Source organism: Delphinapterus leucas, chromosome 11 (genome assembly GCF_059928025.1).
Source record: "Delphinapterus leucas isolate spDelLeu-1000000601 "Yukka" chromosome 11, BTC_Dleu_Yukka2, whole genome shotgun sequence".
Lineage (NCBI taxonomy): Eukaryota > Metazoa > Chordata > Mammalia > Artiodactyla > Monodontidae > Delphinapterus > Delphinapterus leucas.
The window spans coordinates 8425806-8448387 of NC_143139.1; the positions used below are offsets into that span (position 1 = coordinate 8425806).

Here is a 22582-nt window from a genome sequence, read left to right on the forward strand (position 1 = left end):
CACTTTCCATTATTTACATTTATTATTATCAAATCTTCAGTACCTGGAAGGTATAAACAGGGATTAAATGGAAGGAAAAGGAACAGAAACCACACTAGGCCAGGCGCACATAAAGAACTTGACTTTTGTTCTGCAGAGCAGAAATCTTCCACTTCTCTGAAGGGAGCCTGCAGTTGCAGTTGTAGCTGGAGAACCATTGGCCTCCATGTCCGGCTCAGAGGGGCTCATGGAGCCTCTGCAGCTTCACCGTGGCTGCAGCTCTTTCACATGCGCATCGCCTCAACTCCCTGCAGTCCTTGGAGAAAGCCTTTCCATTGAGGATGGTCACACAGTCCCTACTTCTTAGGCTGGTGAAATCTATTATAATCTCAAACCTCAAAAAAGAGAGAAAAAGTTCATCTTATCATAGTTTACTTCTAAAATACAAAAGTACACAGGGAGTGTCCTAAGCTTGATAAAATTATAGAATAGACACCCATAATGAGTCTACTGGAAAGATGGGGTCACCAGACTCTTTCCTCTCAGCCCCTCAGTTTCCATACGATTCTTAGAAGCATCAGCTCACCCAAAACAACAAAAACTATTTCTAACTAAAATTAAAATACACGTTAAATCCAATTTATCATTCGATTTTACTGCCATCTGAAAAATTATCTACCTTCTCTGTGACTCAGTTGATTTAACTGTAAAAAATAATCACATTGAATATGTACTATCTCCTGGAAAAATAAATCCTATATAGGTATATAGAAAGGTGTCTGCTCAAACAAGGCTTTAAACTGTAATACATTTTGATATAGATATTACGTTTACCCATCTCAAACAATATACCATACACATGCCTATCTAAATGCTCATATAAGTAAAACTAATTTTTGATAATATTACTGTTTATATTGTGAGTAAATCTATTCTCAGAGACTGTATTTTGAAAGATGTGCTCCCCATTTCACTGCACAGAGAGCCAAGAAATCTGAGGTCTTATACTGCCTCTGGGTACTGACAAGTTGTAGAGTTGTGCCACCTTAGGCAGGTCACCCATTACAACCTGGGCTTCAGTTTATTCACCCATAACAGAGCCCTCTCTCTCCCTCTCTCTCCGAGAATCCCGGTCTGTCTCTCTCACTCGTTTATGAGCTATTCTGAGAGTAAGTACTATGTTTTATATACCTTTGGAAGTCCTCCTACAAACACAGTGATAGTTTCATTTATATTTGTCACTCAGGCAAAAGCTCTCTGTTAAATGCCTTTCCCATGAAATGTGCTGAAGGCTTACAGTTCATGGGAGTAAGGGGCTCCGTCCATCCACAGCCAGGCCTTGCCATTGCCGTTGCGGGATAGCCCTGTCCAATAAGAGTAGAAAAACTCAGAGTAGCTCTGAGGCATGGCAAACTCCTGTGAAAGGCACACAAGAAAACATTTAGCTTTAGAATTGTTATATACATACAGAGATGTGTAGGGCTGGCCCTCACTTTTAATATGAGAACGTAGATGGTAGTACATTCAAGAAAAATAGTGTCCATGCTGAGGTCAGTTAATTTGTCCAAGTTAAAGGATTATTTTTTCTTAATAAGCATAGACTATATGCTGATGTTCCGAAACCAAGAATCACATCAACCAAGATTTATAAATGACCCATTATTTTCAAGTCACAGGATTAAACAAGATTGATATAAAAAATATGGGATGTAGAGATGTGGAGTGATTCTGGAAACTGGAAGAATCTGGAAGGAAAAGTGCAGGAATGGGAAGTAATCTTCATGAATACATGTGAAAAGGACTGACCAGGAACGAGAAAAGAATAATGAATATACTTTAATGCAAAGCAGGGTAAAAGAAAAATTTATAAGGCTGATTTATGTCTCAGACTAAGAAGGGAAAACGGAGAAATGTTTCATACATATGCATATACATTTTTGTGTATTTACATAGATGTAATTCCTTTTCTACTATCCATATTGAAAAATGTTTAAAGTTATTTATTTCCTTCTATATCATCTCACTCTTTAACACAGAAATTATCTAACTCTTTTATCATTATCCATTGTTATACCTTCCTTTTCCACGATACTATGAGTTCCTTAAGGACGTATACTTTGTTTTATTCATTTTCACATCCTCAATCCCTTGGATAATTAATGGCACATATTGGTTCAATAAAAGATTACTGGAAATATAAATGAAACTAAGTGATAGTTACAGTATAGGCATATCAAAGAAACTGTAGTTGAAAATAGTGTTTCCAACTGAATGGTGGCCCCTTCACATTAAAAGTTCTATAAATAAATCATATGAAAGTGACTTAAATAAATGCAAATACATGAAGTGCATAAGATAAAATTACTATGTAACTTTCATAATAATACTTCTAACCACTGCATCTAGTATACTTCAGTGGTGTATCTGAATCCTCAGTTTGTGCTGGAGGGGGAGGAAACAGAGAATAAAAAAATTAGGAGGTTTTATGCTGGGATACATGGGCTTAGTCAAATAAATCGCCTCTTTTTCTGCCTAAATTGAGCCATCAAGAGCCACCTAGAGGGGTGGGATAGGGAGGGAGGGAGGGAGACGCAAGAGGGAGGAGATATGGGAATATATGTATATGTATAGCTGATTCACTTTGTTATACAGCAGAAACTAACACACCATTGTAAAGCAATTATACTCCAATAAAGACGTTAAAATAAAAAAAAGAAAGGATGAAAAAGATTATCTTAGAGGTTTGAGAGAGATTGCAGAGTTTCATTCATCACAGATTTCAGGAAGTGGATAGGAATTAAGATGTAACTAGAAAGATGTTAAGAGTTTGCACAGTTAGCAGGGTATTAATTTCAATTAAATAACTCTTTGTTGATAAACTACTCTGTGCCAAGACCTCTGCTAAAACAGTGATAAATAAATAATGGTCATACCGCTTGAGGAATTAGATCCAAAGGCTATAGATGCAGCCGCTATGGAGAACAGTATGGAGGTTCCTTAAAAAACTACAAATAGAACTACCATACGACCCAGCAATCCCACTACTGGCCATATACCCTGAGAAAACCGTAATTCAAAAAGAGTCACGTACCAAAATGTTCACTGCAGCACTAGTTACGATAGCCAGGTCATGGAAGCCACCTAAGCGTCCATCGACAGATGAATGGAGAAAGAAGATGTGGCACAGATATACAATGGAATATTACTCAGCCATAAAAAGAAACGAAATTGAACTATTTGTAGTGAGGTGGATGGACCTAGAGTCTGTCCTACAGAGTGAAGTAAGTCAGAAAGAGAAAAACAAATACAGTATGCTAACACATATATATGAAATCTAAAAAAAAAAAAAAAATGGTTCTGAAGAACCTAGGGGCAGTACAGGAATAAAGACTCAGATGTAGAGAATGGACTTGAGGACACAGGGAGGGGGAAAGGTAAACTGGGACGAAGTGAGAGAGTGGCATGGACTTATATATACCACCAAGTGGAAAGTGGATAGCTAGTGGGAAGCAGCCGCATAGCACAGGGAGATCAGCTCCGTGCTTTGTGACCACCTAGAGGGGTGGGAAAGGGAGGGCGGGAGGGAGACCCAAGAGGGAGGAGATATGGGGATATATGTATATGTATAGCTGATTCACTTTGTTATAAAGCAGAAACTAACATACCATTGTAAAGCAATTACACTCCAATAAAGATGTTTAAAAAAAAATCCAGAGACAATAATAAATGTAAAAGGGAACAATCACGCCGTTTCAATAGTGAACTTCAATTGCATGTACTTACTCAATATATGCCAATTTCATTTTCATATTTGCCTTGACCAGTCTATTTTAGGGTGTAAACTTCTGGAAGGCTAGATATTTATTTGCAGATTATGGCAATGATTTAATTAAATGTTTCGATCAAAAGTTTTGTCACTTTCACATGGAAAGACAGGAAGTGCTATTTTCATGTCTCTGACCGTGGCATCAATATTGTTCCCTTCCTAACCAAACCAAAAGAGGTTAAGAAATTAAGACCTTCTTCATTTGATTCCTGACTGTTGGGGAACTTGAAGGTCTTCTTTCTAAGGGGTGGATAGTTGTGGAGGTCATTCCACAAATGATGACCTCAGGAGATCATTCAAAGCAATAGGAATAAGACTGAGGCCTTGATTGCAATAAATAGGAGAGTCTGTGGGCTTTGACGCCTTAGAACCTTTGAAAGATTTCTTTCTGAGAGTACTTCAAACACTGAGCAAGCCTCAGGACCTTACCAGTACTTCCCGTGCATTAATCTTCAGCATGGTCGAGCTCTCAGCAATGCAGAAATATTCACAGCCCTGCCAACTCTTGCTTTCTTCATAGAACTTGTAGCATTTGTCCCCATGCCACTTCCATTTTTCTGGGCAAGGGCTGCATCTGTGTTCTTGAAAAGAAACCAAATTTAATGTTATCTTCTACCCAGGTCTGTTGTTTTTGTTCTCTTGAAATTACATAATATTTGATGACGCAAGAAAGAATTGATTCCCTAGCTCTTAGATATTTAATTGCCCAATGATAATTACAAATATTTACTGAACACCCACTATAACCCAATTATAATTGGGTATACAATGGGAATTAAAATAGACACTACCTGCTTTTATGGACAATGGAATCTAGTAGTCAATGATTGGAACTTCAGTGTTCCTTGACCCGTGTAATTCAGCATACAGAGAGAATATTCAATTTCATAAAGAACTTTTCATCTGTTCAAAAACTCAATATGCATTGGATTTGGGAAACCATTGAAGTTTCTATAATTTTCTTCCTCAGAATCCACTTATATGGTAGTAAAAGGATTTTTTAATGAAATATATATCAATAAGATCTGGATTATTTTTTCTTTTTATTCTTTTTTTTTTTTTTTGCGGTACGCGGGCCTCTCACTGCTCTGGCCGCTCCCGTTGCGGAGCACAGGCTCCGGACACACAGGTTCAGCGGCCATGGCTCACGGGCCCAGCCGCTCCATGGCATGTGGGATCTTCCCGGACCGGGGCACGAACCCGTGTCCCCTGCATCGGCAGGCGGACCCTCAACCACTGCGCCACCAGGGAAGCCCTGGATTATTTTTTCATTCAAAGCATAAGTGAATAAAATTTTAGAAAAAAATCACATAAATACAATACTAAGCCAAGCATGAGTTAAGATGGTAAATCTCCATGTGTCAGAAATTGAAATGGTCATCAAAGTCAGAGAAATAAGTGCACAAGTCAAGGGTGAGATGGACTGAGTGGGTCGTGATTGTAAATACAGGAACTAGGCCCTGAGAACCATGGTCTTATCACCTATGTGGATACATGGCCTTGGGCCTTTGAGAGTTGGGCACCTGTATCCACATCCCTTGTCAGTGTATGGTGAGATGGGAACTCAATGATTCCACAAAAATGTCCTTATTTTAAAAGCAATCCAGGGTCAAAATGTTAACATGTGAAAATCTGAGTGGTCAATACACAGATGGATGTTACATTATTGTTCATATTTTTCTGACTGTTTAAAATATTTCATAAGGTAAAATGAGGTTTTAAATAAATCAATAATTTGGGAGATTTGCTTTGAAAGTTGGCTTATATCTCTGGCCCAGACCTTTTTCCTTATATATCAAACTGCCTACTCATATCACCACACATATCTAAGGGATATTTCAAAGTCAACATGCTCAAAGCAGCATCCCTGGTTCCTAACCTCCCCCCTCATGACCACAGAATTCTTCCCCATTTCTGCTTTGCCCCAGAACTCTGGAGTTATCTTTGACTCCTTTATCTCCCTCATACCCCTCACACCCCACTTTATTACATCATGCATTCATCTCCATCAATAATATCCTAGCTTGAGGAACCATTCCCTCTTTCCTGGATTATTGCAATAGTCATCTCTTATGTGATTTCTCTGTTTCTATCCTTCCTACCCTCTCCCAGTCTATTTTCAACATATTTGTAGAATGAGCCTTTAAAAACTCATGTCAGACATGTACTTCTCCTGCTCGGGGTCCTGAAATGAATCTTTCTTTTGCTCAAAATAAAAGCCAAGGGCTTCCGTGGTGGCGCAGTGGTTGGGAGTCAGCCTGCCGATGCAGGGGACACGGGTTCGTGCCCCGGTCCGGGAAGATCCCACATGCCGCGGAGCGGCTGGGCCCGTGAGCCATGGCCGCTGAGCCTTCGCATCTGGAGCCTGTGCTCCGCAGCGGGAAGGGCCACAGCGGTGAGAGGCCCGCGTACCGCAAACTTAGAAAAAAAAAAAAAATAGAAGCCAAACCCCTTACAATGTCCCTTAATGCCATGAGTAATCTGGTAGGTGTGTTAATTATCTTGATCTTGATAATCACTTCATAATATATGTGTATATCAACTCATCATGTAGTATACTTTAAATATATATAATTATATTTGTCAATTATTCCTCAATAAAGTTAAAGAAGAATAAAGAAAATAAATAAAATTATGACCAGTGAGATCATTAGTCGTGTAGGAAAGAATCACTTAGAGAAGTGGAAGTGTGCGTGTTGACGTTATTTACTGGGTAACCATGAAATCAGGCTGTCTGGTTAGTGTGGAAACCAGTTTGTGTGGGGACGACTGGGAGACTTCATCTGACTGTAGAGTCCCGGCAAGACAAATCGGGGACTTGGAAATGTATCTGGCTTCCTATGCACGCATAATAGGGAGAACAGAAAAGAAGACAGACTTGAATAGAGCTGGGTGTTATGAAACCCAGAAGGATAGAAGAAAAAGAAGACAAAGAACTAAGGTGATGCTTCTAGGCTTGTCCAGTAGTATTTACCAAAGCACAGTTCATCCAACATTGGCATTGTCGGGCTTCCCTGGTGGCGCAGTGGTTGAGAGTCCGCCCGCCGATGCAGGGGATGTGGGTTCGTGCCCCGGTCCGGGAAGACCCCACATGCTGCAGAGCGGCTGGGCCCGTGAGCCATGGCCGCTGAGCCTGCGCATCTGGAGCCTGTGCTCCGCAATGGGAGAGGCCACAGCAGTGAGAGGCCCGTGTACCGCAAAAACAAACAAACAAAATTGGCCTTGTCATCATAGGTGGTCCTTAATAAAATGCAGATTTTTGGTACCCAGACAAGTCATACTACATTAAAATAACTAGAGCCTGATTCCATTTATCTGTCTTTTTAACTCGATTCCTATATGATTCTTAAAATCCAGAAACTATAGTTATGAGTTCATTAACTTCTTCATGAGGAAGGATTTGTGAATACATTAGGAAATGTATCCTACTCTTAGGTATTTAGGTGCCAAGGTTAGTTGAGAAAAAAACCTGTATTTTATTTACTTGTGTTATTCTGATTAATTGAAGTTAATTGTATTTATTATTCTAAATGTCTGAATTTGCTGAATCCCTTCACGTTCTGTAACACAGACACAGCTGAACTACGTGATCCCAATAACCGGGGATGATCTGGATGTCCAAACCTTTATTAAGTTTGCCAGACAACTAGTTGAATAATACATGGTTCCCAGGTACATTGATGGGAGAAGCAGCGCTATATGGACTGATTTTCCGTATAGCTCTGTATAGCGCTCCCAAAGGGGAGCTCAACGATCAGGACTCACCTCCTGTTTTGTTATAGAGCTCACGGCAGAGTTTTTCAGCCACGTGATGCAGAGTCTCTGCAAGCTTCCTTTTCTGAGTCTGGAGAGATTGCAGCTGTCGGGAGAGATTCCCCAGCCTTTCTTCCTTTTGAGAAATGTTTTCTTGCTGAGTGTTGGAGAGCTGGTAGAACTGAAAAACTAATCCAATTTACCAAGTCAGACTGGACACCTTATATTCTTCACTTCTATTTCTATTTCTATTTTCTACATCTGGGGAAGACAGCAACAGTATGTTATTTAAGATCCCAGGCTCTGAGCGCATTGCCTACACTCAGGTTTGGACTATAGTACATAATAAATTGTATTGCCTTGGGCAAATTGATTTCTGTTTCCCTATCTGAAAATATGGAGTCATAATGACAATTCCTGACTTCAGGGATAAATTCCTTAACCATATTTACTGCTCAATAAATCTTTCTGTGTACACTGTCAAACCGTTACTCAACCTAAAATCATAAATCCATTTATCTATTGATCGGTATATTGACAATGTACCATACATTGTTATCCTATTCAGTCACTGAAAGAGTCATGTTATTGTTTCTATATTTTTTAAGCTTTGCAATTGGGCTCAGTGAGAATAGGTAACTTTCTTAACATCACTTGGCTAGAAAATTTCAACACTTAGCTTTAAACTCCAGGTTTCTAAATCTAAGTAAAAAGAATTCTTCATGAGTCATGAGAGTTGCTTTATACCACTAAAAAGAATGGTTTATGCAAACGAACAGTTATATCAAAATGAAGTGAAAATTTGGGAGCCAGGGTAGAAACACTAAGATACATTTTTTTTTTAATTTTAAAATTTAAGATTACAAACAAGTTCTAAAATTTCCTATAAAAAAATCCAATTTTGACATTTGAACCTGCTTTTCTATGTGCTCTTTTACCTTGAACCACCTTCTTCAACTGTTCAGGACATATTGCTGTAGGGTCCCATCTGATGAAACCCATTTACTCACTTCCTTTTTAAGTTTTTTACTCTGTCCTTACTAGTTTGAAATTTAAAGACTTTATACGTGAATTCTTCCTTATTTGATTTTCATGAGTCTTTGCAAAATGATTCTATAACTTCCTGGACTTTTTGAAAAATATAACAGTGATTAAGACCTGGTCTCTTCTCCGTATATCGAGGGGGTGGGATATAAATGAAATCTTTTCCTCTGATTAGCTCACTGAGCCGTGAATGCTAAAAGCAAAAACCACTGCCGTTGTCGTCTTTTGTGGAATGGAAGAGGGCTGGAGTATGCATTCATTAAAAACTGCTGATGTTAAATATTGATATATAAACAAACAACAATATTGATATATAAACAAAGAACAAAACCCTTCTTATCTCAGAATGTAAAAGTCTAGCTGGTAAGTGACTGTTGTATTTTAATCTTTCTTCCACTACGCTTGTGATTTACAGAGTTGCATTAGAATAAGGTACATCATTTACAGAGTTGCATTTCAATAAGGACTTATTCACAGGCTCCAGAATCAAAGTAAAAAAAGAATATCATAACAAGTATTTCTCATCCTAGACAAACCTTGGAACCAGGATCTTCCCCCAAGTCAGAGTGCAGACTTACACACAAGCCCCAGAGCTGCCAGGCTAATCACCAGCACCAAACACAGAGTCAGCAGGATCAGGGCCACTGGACGCCAAGCAGAAGAGGGACGCCGGGGCTCTGCAGGGGACAAAAGAAAAGACACTTTTTCTTCCTCTTGGATCTGTGTCAGCAGCAAGCTAGTGAGAGGAGTTGGTTCCAGGAAGGAGCAAAATTTACAGGACAACAGTATTCAGGGGCTAGATAACATTCCCTCTGTCCTAGGAAACACTGTCACAAGGCTCCACGCCAAGCCTCACTTACCACGGCTAGATTCTTTCACAAGCCCCACCCACTCCTACCCTCCCCATCCACCCAGTCCTACTTTGCACTGAATCAAGTTATGCATTACCATCATCTCCATACGGCTATTTGTATAACCTTTCTGTCAAAATTAGAGTTGTAAAAGACTCTCACGAAAATGCCTTAACAAAGAACAATTTTTCACATCGTCAGAGAAGAGGTGGAATTAATTTGTTGCTACGTTTTGCAAAACGCCCCCTTCCCATATGGTTCTTCTGAAAAAGCAAATTGCCTATCAGTAACGAGAAATGATTGTTTTACTGCTTCTTTTGGGGGATTTCTTTGTCAAAAGCCTCTCTCTTGTAAGGATTTTGTTTGCTCATTCATTTGATTTTATAGCTCCAAAAATAGATTATAAAAGCAACATGATCATCAGTTTCTCAAGGATGGATCTAAGTGATCTCAACTTTGTATCTGTTAAGTAAAAAAAGAAAAAAAAAGCTGTAGCCAGCATCCTTCCTTTGCCCACGCCCCACGGGTTTGCCTTGTGGTGACTGCAGAGGCTCTGCTGGGTCAAGAGTAAGCCCATCACCTAGTGAGGTCAACTATCAATCTGAATAGCCCGCAATATCTGATCAGGAAGACCCTCAATCAGCTGTAGGTATCCTCTAGCATTGTGATTAAAATAAAGGGACAGTAAAACCCTCAAACAAACCCTGGTCTCTTCCTGACCTGTGAGTTTCACTTCATTGGGAATTCAAGTCTGGTTCGAAAATAGAAGGATTAAAGACACAGAAATTCATTTCCTCTTTAGCAAAGTCCTCTGTGTGATAAATTTCAGGTACAGAAATTTGTGCCAAACGTTATTTCCAAATGGGGAATGATAACTAGCAAAGATAGTATAGAAATAGAAAATATGATCACTATCCTCTGAGACTTACAATCTAACAGGGAAAATAAGTAAAAATCAGGATACAGACATTGATATATTTTAAAAAGTGAACCTTATTTTCACTTTATAACTATATCCTTCATAAAAACTTTCAATAGTGTGCATTATTTTTAGAATAAAATCTACATCACTTTTCCTAAGACCCAGATGGCTCTTTTTAAAAAGTGGACATTTTATTATGGTACGTTGTGATTTAAAAACTGCCTGTAGTTTTATTGTACTTAGAATAAAATTCTACAAGAATCTTTTTCACCTGGGCCCTACTTAGGTTTGTCATCCATTTCTGAACTATTCTTCTCTCACTCAAATGCTGTAGTCACAGTGGGCTCCTGTTTATCCTTGATCCAAACAAGTGTGTCCATGTCTTGGTACCTTTGCATTAGCTCTTCCTATACCCTTGCATTAATCAGTCTTCAGATGGGTTATTGGTAGCCTACTTTCTGTTACCCAGCTTTCCACTTAAATGGCACATTGTTGGAAGATGTCCTTGGAAGTCCATTTCTAGCACATCACCGCATTATGTATGCTTTTTAAAAATAAGATTATTAAGTGATATTTCCATGGTTTTCCTTTGTTTTTGTCTATCACCTCCCCTTGAATGTACATTCCATTGAAACAATGATCTTATCTATCTTGTTCACAGTGTATTTCCAGTACTGAAAATAGTGTCTGGCATATAAGGGCTGAATACATATTTGAACGAGTGAATGAATGAAGAATGAAATTATGAAAAATTAATATTACCTAACTATGTAATTTTCACAGAGGCACAGAGCCTTGTGGTGATTGCAGAAGCTCTGCTGGGTCAAGAGTAAGCCCATCACCTAGTGAGGTCATCTAAAATAACCTAGTGAGGTTATCTAAAATTAAACTTTACAGGTTGATTTTTTTTAAAAAATCTATTGACTTTTCAGCAATATTTCTGTCAGCACAGGGCCGACTCAGCTAAATTCATCTCCTGGCCAAACTGGTTTCTATACACTGACTTATGTGAGATTCTGAATCATAAACAGATATAATAGAGATCTGCTTTCTCCCCTATCCTTCAATTAGCTGGCTTATCTGATTTGGCCTAAATTTTTCTGGAAATTGCTAGCTTCTCACGGCATTGTCCTTAAGAATATCTCAAATCAGCAGAACATAAAAGAATAAGATCACAGAGCAGAATATAGCTTAAGCTAGACATCCTCTCCAAAACCCTACGTCTCTTTAAAGTTCTATATAGCCCAAGAAAATTAACCAGGTGGATGTTTCTAGACTCCAGAGGAAAGTACATATGTAGACCCACCACCATGGTAGCTTTATTTTCTCCATCATCTGTTATTACCATCCAATATACTCTATATCTTACTTATTTGAGGGAAGGGGGGTCATGTCTGTCTTACTCCAGGAGAAAATAAGCTCCTTCTTGGAAAAGACTATTGTCTGTTTAGTCGCTAGAACATCAGTTCTGGCACCTAGAACATCAGTTGAAATAAGTTCAGTTCAAATGGAATGAATGAATGTGTTTAGTATGTATAAATATCTATTATATACTTGGCTTTTCCTGCTGAAACCTATTGATATTAATACACATCTCAAAGGCATAAAATTTTAAAAGATCCTGTCCCTTTTTTATGATTAATAATTCCCCAGCCAAAATTAGAAATAAGAAGAAAGTAAAGGAGAAGAAGAACTATGTAAATCAACCAACTCATTTATACCTCCAGAAACCCACTTTTCCTTGTATAATATTTGGGGCAAGGGAGATGTTGACTTTCTGCCCAGAGGATCAACAAGAGTGGACTTAAATCCTTACTGTGAAATGAGGGGATGGAATTTAGGGATTAGAACATTATTTAATAATAATTATATCCATGCAAAGAATAAATACATGATCCTTCCTAAGGCTGCCTCTAGGACATAATAAGAAAGAAGTGTAGTGTATCTCTGCTAAAGGACACAAAGTTTTAAAAGTTCCCTTCTAAGGAGTTATCTTTCCCTGATCATTTGGAAATGTCTTTACCCGAACTCTCCTCTCTCTACCTCTTCCTTGCTCCCTGTCTCCTTCCCTCCCTGCTTCAATATTCACAAGCCCTCCTGTTTTAACTAAAGACCCAGAGAAACACAACCCTAGGGAGTTTCTACAGCAGGTGTGACCGTTTCCTAGGAAACCAGGCTTCCATGATGGAAAGGCTATATAGTGTTGAAAGTTTTATTTTTTCCTTTTCTTTGAAGCTGTATTTCCCTCTAGGTATTTTCTTTTCTGACTGTGGGTTTACCGTTCCTGAGTTTTATTCCTAGTGCCCTGATCATAATGAGGTCTCTCTCTAGGGACCACTCCCACCCTAAAATAAGAAAAAATAAGCTGCCTGGGAGGTGCTTCAGTTTGGCTTGGCTTTCTTACGGTTTTAGTTTTTGGAAGAGAACCCCTATGCTGTCTCGAGGCATGTTTAGAAAAAGGTGTGGACAGGCCAAGGAATGATACAAAGATCCCTAGGAATAATAAGATATATATAGAAAAAAACACCCCTTTCCTGTATCCTCTTACTATAACTGTACTATAAAACTCTACAGTGCTAAGGTCAAGTTTTGAATATAAATCCCTTTGTAGTTATGCGAAACTTTGTGGCTGAAGAGAGTTGTCATACTTGACCAGCTGCCCTTCATCAGGCATCAGAGGGAACACTTTGTACACCTCCACTCCCAGGCCTTCTAAGAAATGAAACAAACATTACCAAATGTAGGCTATTAATATGCCTCTGAAATAGAAAGGATCGTAAAAGCTTGAAAAGACACAAAGAATTTAAATAATTTGCACAAAGCCACATTGCAAACTAGTCGCAGAGCCAGGATTAAATTGTCACACTTAGCACCTCAGTTTGTACATTTCCCTGTGAACCACAGCACATCAGTTTGTACCCTTCCTGTGAACCAGCCTCACAGAGACATGGGGCTAAACAGGTGACAAGGTATATAATATTTCAGAAGTGACTTGGAGGTTCTGTGGTTTGAGCATAGTTTTCAGTGTTCGTGAAAATGCATGTTTCCTTTCTCTTATGAATTGATTTCAAATATTTGCTATTTTCATTCTCAAAGTAAATGAGCGTTACTCCTCCTATAATTTCAACAGACTATACTTCTAAAAACATATAAGCTATTTCTAGAATATCGAGTTTCTAATTCACAGCAATTAGAAAGTCAATTGTATTTTTCCTTCTCCTTTTGAGCAAAATTTACATGAGTCCATTGTTTATCCAGTCAAGGGGTTTTGTTTCTGAAACATAATTCAAAAATAACATTACTATTAATGATAATTGCTAACATTCCTTGAGTTACTGAGATACATGCTGTATATGAATTATCTCATCGATCTTTACAAATACCTTATGAGGTAGATGCTATTATAATCCCAATGTTATAGGTAGGCAACTGAGACCTAGAGAGCTTAGTTGCCTTACCCAGGGACACACAGAGACTGACAATAGTACTCACTGAGTGTGTTGTAGTATTTCATTTGAATCTCCCAATAATTATTCAAGAGGGCTCTATTTTTTTTTTTTTTTTTGAAAATTTGGAAGCCATTTTAATAAATGAAAAGTCCAGCAAAGGTACATTTACCGAGAATAAAGCTGCCCAGGATAATGAAAGTGCCAGGTAGTTTGAGGTGTTTTTGTTGCTGGTAACTGATGTTACTTTTGCTCTGCTTTTGTTTGGAATTGCAGCGGACACTGTGGTGACTGCTCCCCCCTCTTGCAGAGCCAAGGTTTAGAGCAGCTGTTGTACCAGGAAGCCCTTGAACTAGTTTAACTCGTGGGTTGAGACTCATGGGCATTCCCCAGGTGACAATTCTTCCATAATGCCCTCAAGGGCTATCCATGTTGTCACAAGTGGCAAGCTTCCATTCTGTTTTACTCCATTGGAAGTACTGGTGATGATTTTCTAGATGCAACACCAATGGCATGATCCATGAAAGAAATAGTCGATAAGCTGAACTTCATTAAAATTTAAAATTTCTGCTCTGTGAAAGACACTGTGGAACAGCAATTTCCTTGGTTCTTGTCCTCTCCAGGGAAAGAATTCAGATGAGAGGTATAGAGCAGTTTTAAGTAGTAAACTGCTACTTTAATTAAGTTTAATTAAGTTTAAATTAAGCAAAGGGAAAGTACACTCCCGAGAAAGGATGAGAGTGGGCTGCCTGGAAACCAGAAGCAGCCAAGAAGGCACTTTTTTTTTTTTTTTTTGCGGTACGCGGGCCTCTCACTGCTGCGGCCTCTCCCGTTGCGGAGCACAGGCTCCGGACGCGCAGGTTCAGCGGCCATGGCTCACGGGCCCAGCCGCTCTGCGACATGTGGGATCTTCCTGGACCGGGTCACGAGCCTGCGTCCCCCGCATCGGCAGGTGGGCTCCCAACCACTGCGCCACCAGGGAAGCCCAAGAAGGCACTAATTTTAACCTTTATTTGGATAAGAAAACTGCAGTGCCCAGGAGCTGCTTAATTTGCTTTGGGTTGCACAGCTAGTAAATGATGGAGCCAGACATTCTATCCGAGCACTCTCATTCCAGAGCTGATTGTTTGTTTGTTAATTAATTAATTAATTAATTTTATTTTTGGCTGCATTGTGTCTTCACTGCTGCCCACGGTCTTTCTCTAGTTGCAGCGAGCGGGGACTACTCCTCCTGTGGTGCACGGTCTTCTCATTGCGGTGGCTTCTCTTTCTTGCAGAGCGCGGGCTTCTCTAGTTGTGGCTTGCGGGCTCTAGAGCGCAGGCTCAGTAGTTGTGGCGCACGGGCTTAGCTGCTCCATGGCGTGCGGGATCTTCCCGGACCAGGGCTCGAACCTGTGTCCCCTGCTTTGGCAGGCAGATTCTTAACCACTGCGCCACCAGGGAAGTCCCCGGAGCGCTTGTTTAAAATCATTTTCCAACCCTCCCAACAAACCCCACATTAATATTTGCCTGGATATGGCAGTTCTGTATGGAATTACAGAAACACTAGCATTTTACCACTTGCAACTTTTCACTTCTGTATTGTGAATATGTTCGTAACAGTCATTTTAAATCATACATTCTCCACTCTACCACCAAGGTGAGTTTACTACATTTACTCTCTCCCTTAAGGAGAAGGGAGCATGAGCACCCCTCAGCGTGCTGTAAAACCCTCCATGGTAGACTCTCATCCTACTTTTTAGCCACAGCTGCCCCAAATCCCCTCATCCACCCCTTCTTTGAGGACTACCCATTCCTCAGACCGACAGTCTACCTTGCCATCCTGTCTGATTCTGCTGGTGTTTCCCAAAATGATCTTATCCTGATCTAAATTCCAATCCAGAAGCAATACCTCATCTCTTCCCTCTGTACTCTCGTCTTCCTTCTTTTACCCAGGAGTGCACTGCAGCAAGCTGGTACTTACCTCTGTGCTCTTATCTTTGCACGTGTGTTCCTCACTCTGGAAAGGTCACCCAGTGCCTGAGTTGCTCTACCTGGAAAACCTGGACTCAGGCTTACAGACTAGGTCAAATGTCACCTCGTCCAAAAATACCCACATGACTAAACATGGTCAGTAACTTATTCATTCTTCTTTGCTTCTGTGGCCTCCTACATATGTTCAATAGCATTGCATGACGTTCTTCTAATTAGTGATTCAGATTATTCCTTCCACTTCTCCAAGCACCTAAAAATAGTCTCCCCAGTGCTACCGTGATGCTTAATATTTAGTAGGCATGAATTAAAGATTTGTTGAATCAAGTAGATGAGATTTATGCCATGACTTTTTAAAAAAATTTTTTTGGAGTCCAGTTGATTTACAATGTTGTGTTAGTTTCAGGTATACAGCAAAGTGAATCAGTTTTATATATACATATACCCACTCTTATTTTAGATTCTTTTTCCCATATAGGCCATTGCAGAGTATTGAGTAGAGTTCCCTGTGCTATATAATAATCTATTTTCCTTCTTGTTTCTAAAACAGTAAGCTGTTTTTTGCCTTCTTCATACTTGTACTCTCTGCCGTATTGACTGTTTACTATTTTTATTATTATTATTATTATTATTATTTGCGGTACGCGGGCCTCTCACTGTTGTGGCCTCTCCCGTTGCGGAGCACAGGCTCCGGACACACAGGCCCAGCGGCCATGGCTCACGGGCTCAGCCGCTCCGCGGCACGTGGGATCCTCCCGGACCGGGCACGAACCTGTGTCCCCTGCATCGGCAGGCGGACTCTCAACCACTGCGCCACCAGGGAAGCCCGACTGTTTATTATTTTAAAAATTCACTGTTCATTACCATTGACTTGTCCATTTCTCTTGAAGTTATTGCATCTTAGCTTCCTCTCTCCTGTTCTACACCATCACTCTTTACCACTCATCCTTAGCAGCTCCTACTGGAGTCTCTTTCTTAGCCTGCCCCTCAATTGTATTCCCTAAGATTCTCTCTTTGGCACTCTTCTCCGGTGTTTTGTCTTGTTTTGTTTCATTTTCATTTTCAGTTTACATTCCTCAGTGATCTCACTCAGAAAGTTTAATTCCTACCTAAATGCCTACAATTCTCACCTGTATAGGCAGTTCAGAATCCTTACCTCCGACCCACATGCTGTATATACAAGTGCCTTAGGGCAACTCCAATTGCATGTGCCCTCTCTTACAAGCATCTCAAACTTAAACTGAATCCATCATCTTTCCTATTCCTCTTGTAGTTTCTAGCTCACTTCATGGTAGCACCATCTACATGTCGTCAGATGGAACCTACTCCACCTATGCTCTCCCTCTCCTTGCCTTCCCCCTTGTAACCGGTCACCAATTCTTTAAACTCTCCCTGCTCAGTATCTTTTATATCTGAATCTTCCTCCCCACTTCCACACCACTTCAGTTCAGGTTCTTCTCCTCTCATCCTTAGACTAGTGCAAAATCTGGGTATTAGCTCATCCAGTTTCATACTCCTCATGCAGCCTAGATGTTCTTCTAAAAACACAAAATTGATCATGTTATTCCCTGTTTAAATCTTACTCATTTCACCTACTGAATAGAATCAAACTACCTCCGTATGACATAATGTCTTCCGTAACTTTCCAGACTTACCTCTTGTCAACATTCCCCCTCCAACTCTGTCCCTCACCGTTAACATATTTGTTAACATTCTCTGAAAAACAGTTACATAAGATTGCCATGGCTCTCCTCTCCTGTGTCTGCCTGCCTGTAGTGCCTGCAGCCACTTAAACCTCCCACTTCTTCTCCCATATCATGGGGAACATCTTAAAGTCAAGTCCACTCAATGGTCACTCCCTCTCTCAAACCTTTCCTGATCTCTACCCCCACCAGACAGAAGTGACCAAGCTCTCCCTTATACCAAGCTCATGCCCCATCACGGCACTGTATCACACTTGCTGCTCAGCTGACAGTTGTATTAGACTTTAAGTTTCCTCATATGCAGGGATCATGTCATATTTGACATTGTATCCTCAGTACTTTGCAACATGCCTGGCATAACATGACCCCAAGCATAAATTTAGGGAAAGGAGGTCTGAGGGTGTTGTCTTTCGTTTTTACTTTCTATCCTCTGAATTATTTGGCATTTTTTAACACAAACATAAATTTTATGTCGAAAAATTGAAAACTGGAAAATCATTTATTTTTATTAATTCTAAAGAAAACACTAAAATTTTCTAGTCACAGCTGTGCCCCAATATTAAGTTGAATCTGAATCTTCTGCATTTTGCCAAAAAATTCCCAGAGTAGATGTTGCTGTTATTTTTAACAGCAAAATGATATCAGATCTGTTTTTCTAACAGATAATTAGACTTCTAGAGTGACATTCCTCTAAATACTTGCATTATCACCAGATGGAAACAAAATATTAGACACATAGGGTAAGATAACTATTTTCAGGTGTTTGCCTCTAAGATCCTTCTTTGTAACCCCTATTCCTGCTGTTTGCATTTCCATTCTTACAAAAAGGTTGCCAGATGTTTCAGCTGGTGCTTTATCCTGCCCCACGCCCCTCTCCACCCTCAACCTCAGCAGAACTTATTTGTACACCCTGTTCCTGATCATGCGGATCGCTAAGCCTTGTGAGACCTCCCAGCTCTAGTCAAAGGTGAAAATGAAGTTGTACACAAGCCACTTGAAACCACAGCTGACTCTTCACAGGATTTGTTGGAGGAAAACATACCATGTCCTATTACACATATCTGGTGGCTACAGAAACTGACATCCCAAAGTTTTCACTTTGCTTCCCATCAAGGAGGCTGGAAATCCCCAGGACCGCCTCACCACTTACTAGATAGTTTAGTAAAAATTAATAAGTAAATAAAAATGTAAAAAGCAGCCCCATTAGTGGGTCTCAGGTCGAGGGTCATTCAACGAATAGAAAGTGAATGGAAAAGTTTAGTAAGAAAAGGGAAGAAAACCTAAACATTTTTTGATAAAGGAGGAAAGGAAGAGAACAGTGAAAAAGTGAGTGTCCAGATTTCAAAAGGTGAAGAATATCTGGATATGGTCAAAAAGTTAGGACATATGAAAATACAGGCAACTACATGAATCTCTCTCTGAGGCAGATCCACACAAAAATTTTAAACAGATCACTTTAAGAATTCTCAAGGAATGAAATATTGAAAAGGAACTCAACACTTTTGATGTGTCTGCAACGTACCAAGGACTTTTTTTACCTAGTTATCAACCTTAGTACTTATAGCCACCTGATAAGAGAGGTTCTGTTACTTCTATTTTACATTAGTTCAAGTTAATATGAGTTAATATGTATAAGTGCTTAGAATAATATCAGACACGTAATAGGCACTGTATACATGGTTACCATCATTAACATTTTACAAATGAAGAAGCTGAAGCCACAGGATACTTAAGTAACTTGTCCAATATCACACAGTTAGTAAGTGACACCCCTGGTATTAGAACCTAGTCCTGTCTCTACTACAGTTTGATGTCTTTTTACTAGAACTTAACTCGCCTTTCTGCCTTAGACTGGCTGAGTTTCCTAGGAAATAAAATCCTTCTTTATGTGTGTGAATTGTCTCTTCTATGGACATAGCAATAATATATATTATTACATAGTAATAATTATTACATATTATTGCTATGTCAAAGGGTGAATTATTTGAAATAGAAGCATAAGATGTAACTCAAATTAAATACTTTCATAATTTAATCCAATCATCTCAATAATATTCTAGGAGTCAACAGAACAAAAGGGAATGGGATGGGATGTAATTGCATCTGGGGCCACTATTTACATCAAGAAGTCAGGATTTCAAAGGTGAATGACCTTGGAAGGCATTTGATTTAATCCCCTGTCACTTCATAGATGATAAAGCAAACACTTAATGTTGGCATGACTCTCACAAGACCTCACAACTTCAAGATGCAGAACTATTATAACAAAATATCAGGGTTGGTGTGTCCGCTTGGAAAACCCCCTCTAAAGCCATGAGTTCAAAACTTGCAAAAAGGTAGCCTTTATAAATCTAAATTTCTGGATCAGATCACAGCTGGTAAATAAAACAGCATTGGATCTGGCCTTCATGGGAACGCAGGAAGGGGAAGGGACATTGCTCTCATTGTAGATACAGTCTCACGTCTCTGTGCTGAAGCTGCTTGGTAAAAGCAACACACCCTCAACTGCAAACCACTCTGCCAGAGACAGAATCTTAGAAAAACATCTACGCATATATGTTTAATTTTTCACACATTCATATACGTGGCAGGCAAGTTGTAGAAAGTGCTCCGTTACATGTTATTGTAAATCATGAAAACATTTTCTCTCTTTCCTCCACTTTGTGCATTCCTAGGAGAGGTGGCTCATCCTGTGCATTTCTCAAGGGTCTGGCCAATTTGGACTACGGGAGACAGGGTACCTGTGTGGCCAGGCTCTGGCCGCTGGGTTGCAGTAGAGGCTCGAGAATGCAGGCTCATCGTGGTGTCCCCATCAGCGTCCAGCATGTCCCTCGTGCTGCTGTACTTGGCCTGCATCTGGATTCCTGCAGCGGTGACCGTGAGCTATGATGGTTGGATTTCCCCAAGTGAGACAGCTCAGAAACCGAGGCACTGAATGGCATTCCTAAGGTTGTTCTGTCTGAGCAAGTAGCAGAGGAAGCCTCCAACCCCAGTTCCTGTCTGGAGAGGCCCTGCCCCTCTCCTGTGAACTTGGACTCTGATTGCCAAATTGGTCAGGGGGAGGGGAAGTAGCATGTGTTTTCTATTTGGGCGGTCTCTGAACAATTACGGAAGGGGTTGCCCTTGTCAGCTCTCTTTTGCTTACTTGTTAGTACTTCCTGTGTAACTGCAGTGTAAAAGATGGCAAGAGTTTACAATTGCCAAAGATTCCTTCAGGCTCTGCCGAGCAATAATCCCAGTCAGAGGGACCTCACCCGGTTCTTACCCATCATACACTCACTGTGTCACTCAGAGTAAGTTTAACCTCTCTGTGCGTTTGTGAAAAGAGAAAAGGCTATAGGACAAGGCTTTTCCTTTCCCCAAGGGCATAGCGTAAAGCATCATATACACGGAATGTCAGCCTAAGAGAGTCCTTTGGGGTATATCTAATTGATACTACTCTTTCATTTTACAAAAAGGGAGATTGAAGTCCAGCTAGATGAAGTGATTGCTCTAAAGGCACATAGCTGGTTAGGGACAGAATTCGCTTTAAAAATGCTCTCTTGTAGTCAATTCAATGATCTTTCTTCGTACAGCATGTGGACTCAATTTAACATTTTGTGTACAACACATCTGGTACACAATGATCATGAACAATCACATATTTTACTGGGAGTCAGGACTTTTAGGATTATTACTACCTATGACGTTAGAAAACCAGGGAACAATTTTTTGCCTAAATTTCCTAAGCTGAGAGGGAAATCAGAAGATTGCTTTAGATAATATCCAAAAATTTTTCCCAAATAAATACAGTAGAATTACATTATTCTACCAATGCTTTTCTGTATTTTGGGAGATAGCTTGGTTAAATCAAACATACTAAACACAAACAAATGTGGAAGATGCTTGGGCTGGAGCAACCAGACCCTAGGAGGGATGGCTCAGGAAGCATATACTGTGAATTCACTATGTGTCTCAACCTGTGCATTGTTCATCAGATCATTTTAAATTAAACAAATCTAAAGAGACCTTCCTCCTGCATAATGCCCTATAAAAAGTAGGATATCAAAAGTTATTTGGTCATTTGCATTGGATTGATGTATTAGAAAATGTTACAGGAGAGAAGGCAGTAAAAAATTGCAAGGGATGGGGCTTCCCTGGTGGCGCAGTGGTTGAGAGTCCGCCCGCCGATGCGGGGGACGTGGGTTCGTGCCCCGGTCCGGGAAGATCCCACATGCCCTGGAGCGGCTGGGCCCGTGAGCCATGGCCGCTGAGCCTGCGCGTCCGGAGCCTGTGCTCCGCAACGGGAGAGGCCACAACAGTGAGAGGCTCGCGTACCACAAAAAAAAAAAAAAAAAAAATTGCAAGGGAGAGAGGTAAGAGAAGCACATATGAACATGAAGTAAGAAGATAGGATATTAGAAATTGTCACAGCTGAGGTGTTATAATTTAGGAGGTGCTGATAATTATGATTCTAATGAAATAGCACTTAGAATTATCTCTCAAACTTTATTCAAGTAGATTCTTGATAATTTTTACCAACCCACATTAACATTTTTAATACTTGTCCTTAAATATTTTTTTCAACCATGACAAAAATATTTTTTGGATACTTACTTTATTGCAGGTACTATTCTCAGATTCTGAGATCCATCAGTGGAAAACAAAAGTCTCTGTACTTTTAGTGCCTACATTGTATGGAAGAAGGCAGATAATATACAAGAAAGATAATAAGTAAGTAAATAGTAGAATATATGATACTATGATAAGAGTTATGGAAATACACAGAGGGTGAGGGAGGTTAAGAATGTACAGAAACGTGGGCCGGTAATTTTAAATAAGGTAGTCAGAGTCAGCCTCATTAACACGTAATACTTGGGCAAAGACTTGAAAGGTAAAAGAGTAGGTCCTGCAGGTATCTAGGGTAAGAATAGTTCAGGTAAAGGGACGGGGAAGCTCAAAGGCCCTGAGATGCAAGCATGCCAGCTGTGGCTGAGAAACAGTACAGAAACCATCATCCTAAATGGAATGAGTCATGAGGAGAAAAGCAGCTTAGCTCGAAGGAGTAAATGACCAGCAATTGTCTTGGTGAGTAGACCGTTGTAAAG

At 40.0% G+C, this 22582-nt stretch overlaps 1 protein-coding gene across 1 annotated transcript; it reads right to left on the bottom strand.

Annotated features, from left to right (window-relative positions):
- CLEC1A (C-type lectin domain family 1 member A) lies at positions 1 to 22067 on the bottom strand. The gene is made up of 6 exons (XM_022577546.3): positions 20237 to 22067; positions 9181 to 9279; positions 7571 to 7747; positions 4235 to 4386; positions 1277 to 1395; positions 1 to 374 (listed from the first exon to the last, which is right to left on the bottom strand). Exons 1-6 carry the CDS (start codon positions 20349 to 20351, stop codon positions 215 to 217), a joined length of 822 nt encoding a protein of 273 aa, XP_022433254.1. The 5' UTR covers positions 20352 to 22067; the 3' UTR covers positions 1 to 214.
- Between the last annotated feature and the right edge of the window lie 515 nt (positions 22068 to 22582).